General features: G+C 43.6%; 1 protein-coding gene across 1 annotated transcript; it reads right to left on the bottom strand.

Moving 5' to 3' along the window:
• Window positions 1–624: 624 nt before the first annotated feature.
• Window positions 625–2,434, bottom strand: LOC107593950 (transcription factor HES-4-B-like). The gene is made up of 4 exons (XM_016283851.1): window positions 2,046–2,434; window positions 1,789–1,884; window positions 1,600–1,687; window positions 625–1,483 (listed from the first exon to the last, which is right to left on the bottom strand). Exons 1-4 carry the CDS (start codon window positions 2,151–2,153, stop codon window positions 900–902), a joined length of 876 nt encoding a protein of 291 aa, XP_016139337.1. The 5' UTR covers window positions 2,154–2,434; the 3' UTR covers window positions 625–899.
• Window positions 2,435–2,811: the final 377 nt, after the last annotated feature.

Genomic DNA, 2,811 nt, shown 5'->3' with positions numbered 1-2,811 from the left:
AAGAGAGGATTCTTCCATATTCTCTTTTCACTGAGGCAATCTGCTAGTGACATTAACCCAAAGCCTAGGCCTATTTCCCAGACCAATGAATGGGGGTTTAGGACTTCTTAAAGATCCCGCTGCATACAGGATGAGACCCTTTTCAGATGTTTAATTACCTTTTTGCAAAAGAAAAGAAAAAACCCTTCTCGTTGCCTTTGTCATTTCAACCTGTGACACTTCAGAGTGATCTCTTCCCGCCAGAAGTAGAACTAAGATACGGGCTAGCCAGGACGTAATTGAGACTTTAAATAAAAAAAAGTGTAACATCTGTAATTGAAAAGTTTAATGCATTTACACACTGCCCTCTTAGCTGTTTTAAATAAATAAATGTTTAACAAAGCTTGCGTAAAATCGTCAATCTTCATGTTGGCTCTTAATAAACTGTCACTTGTCAATCTAAAGTTGGCTATAAAGCATCATCATGTAAGTAGTATCAAAAATAAAAATGATTTGTCATTTATATTACTCAATCTAGTATTGGTATTATAGATTTACATCTACTGATCTTAATAAAAAAAGGGCTTGAACACGACAGATTTCGTTATTTTGATTTATTCAGCATCAAACATAAACACTCATCATGAAAAAACAGCAAGAAAGCTTTGGCATGATACAATCTTTTACAAACTTTGTACAAAACTAAATTCTTTCATTTAAAAAAGTACTTTATAAACATTAAGAGTTATGCTGTTGAATTAACTACAGCATATTCATCAACAACATCCAAATATTGGAATCAGCTAACAAACATATACGCCTTGTCCAACAGAAGGTCAACAAGTCCCTTAGAACGGAACTGAACTGGATTTTCTTCATCGTGAAAAACTGTTTTAGAAGCTCGTATGGGATGAGCAAGTCTACCAAGGTCTCCACACCGGCTCATTGCTTTCTGCTCCGGCACTAACACCAACGGGACTGACGGCCTGTGAAACGCCCGCGAAGGAGGTCATTCCCTGGACAGGAGATGCCACCGTGGGAGCTGAGCTGGCCTGGACGGGACTGGCGTTGACAGTCACTGGAACACTTGCGTTTGCGTACAAAGGAATGACCGGGGTTGTAGCAGAAGCGAAAGCTGGGTTGGGGATAAGGAAAGCAAACTGTCCGTCAGTAGCTGGCACCAGCTGGAATCCTCCAAAGACTTTGGGTGAGACCGCTTCTGATGGGCTGAGTTTGGGGCACATCGAGGCGCTGTTGATGGGCAAAGTTGAAGGAAGCTGCACGTGAAGAGGCTGAGCCAGATGCGCCTGCTGAGCTGGGGCAGGCTGAGGGTAGTTCATGGCCATCATCTGTCCCAAACAACCGGACAGGTGGTTGAGAAGTCGCGCCCTAACCTCCGTGTTCACCCCCTCGCAGGTAGAGAGAAATCGAGTCACCTCGTTCATGCACTCGTTGAATCCCGCGCGATACTTGCTGAGGACGTTTGTGTCAGCTGACAGGGCCGCTGCAGAGCAAAGGTAACGTTCATTAATATTGTGCATTTAGGAAGTTCATTTACGTTTTTCAATTAGGCTATAAGTTTAAAGTTTCACATTTGAATAAATCGGACTTATAACTTACCAGTCATCTGAACACGTTGCAAATTGCGCAGGTGCTTGACTGTCATCTCAAGAATATCAGCTTTCTCCAATTTAGAGTGTCTGGAGCTCTGTAAATGAGAAGAACCGATTAGGAATTTTGTTTTTAAAACGGAGATCACGTGTTTATGGTCACATGCAAAGAATAGACATATTCGTAGCTACAACTTACATCTTTTTTAAGAGCATCAAGAATCAGGGTCTTCAGCTGTCCGAGGCTCTCGTTGATTCTCGCTCTGCGGCGTTTCTCCATGATTGGCTTTGAAGACTGCAGATGAAATGCAAAGTTCATTCATTTATATAAGAAAGACGCTAGGTTTTGTTTTTTTTTCAGATCGACTGGAATTTTTTTTTTTGGAAATGACAAATGACATTTGTCTTAACGGAAATACAACCGCAAAAAGTGTCAAAACAATAAATGGTATTTACCTTTCTGTGCTCGCTGGCATTCTTTGGTTTGTCCGGAGTATGAGATCCACTGGCAGGGGCACCAGCAATAGGTGATGCCGTCTGCTTCTCCATATTATCGGCTGGCATGATCAAAACCAAAGTTGGGTCCGGTGTAAGCCAAAAAATTGTTTATATTCCGTGTGTGGATTTTTAAAACGCCGAGACGAGCTGTTAGGATTAGATGCGGAGCGTAGACAAGACCTCGGGATGTTCACGAGAGGGAGAGTGAGTCCCTCTTATCATCTATAATATGACTTATAGTCTGCAGGCTGTCATATGAGGACACGAGCGTGTGTGGCGTAGCGCTTCGGAGGGCAAGTCGAATCTCCCACCGCCACACGCCAGCGGTATTTATAGATAGATCGCATGCTCCCAGTTCGTGTGAAACCCTCTCTGCATTCTTTCCCACACTCGCTTCAGCCAATAGGCGCGCGGACTCACCCATTGGGCGCGGGCAGACTGCTGATTGGACAACACCCCCGCGGGCTGTCAGTCACGCGCTGCTCAATCAGCCCTGGAGGGACAAACAACAAAGAGGCGAGTGCAGTCGGCCTGGCTGTGAAGTGATAAGGGGAATTGGGGGAATACTCTTGCTGCTTGCCACCAACGTTTTTTCATAGCCGAATCGCGTATTTCTGCATTCAGGCACTGTGTGACCAACATTCCTGTACACTTGATGTCGGAATGGTTAAACTGACAAATCATGTCATTTGATCAACATTACAAAAACTATACTTTTATACTG

This window comes from Sinocyclocheilus grahami, unplaced genomic scaffold, assembly GCF_001515645.1.
Source record: "Sinocyclocheilus grahami isolate Dianchi unplaced genomic scaffold, SAMN03320097.WGS_v1.1 scaffold177.1, whole genome shotgun sequence".
Taxonomy (NCBI): domain Eukaryota; kingdom Metazoa; phylum Chordata; class Actinopteri; order Cypriniformes; family Cyprinidae; genus Sinocyclocheilus; species Sinocyclocheilus grahami.
This window is presented reverse-complemented; position numbering and strand designations above follow the sequence as displayed.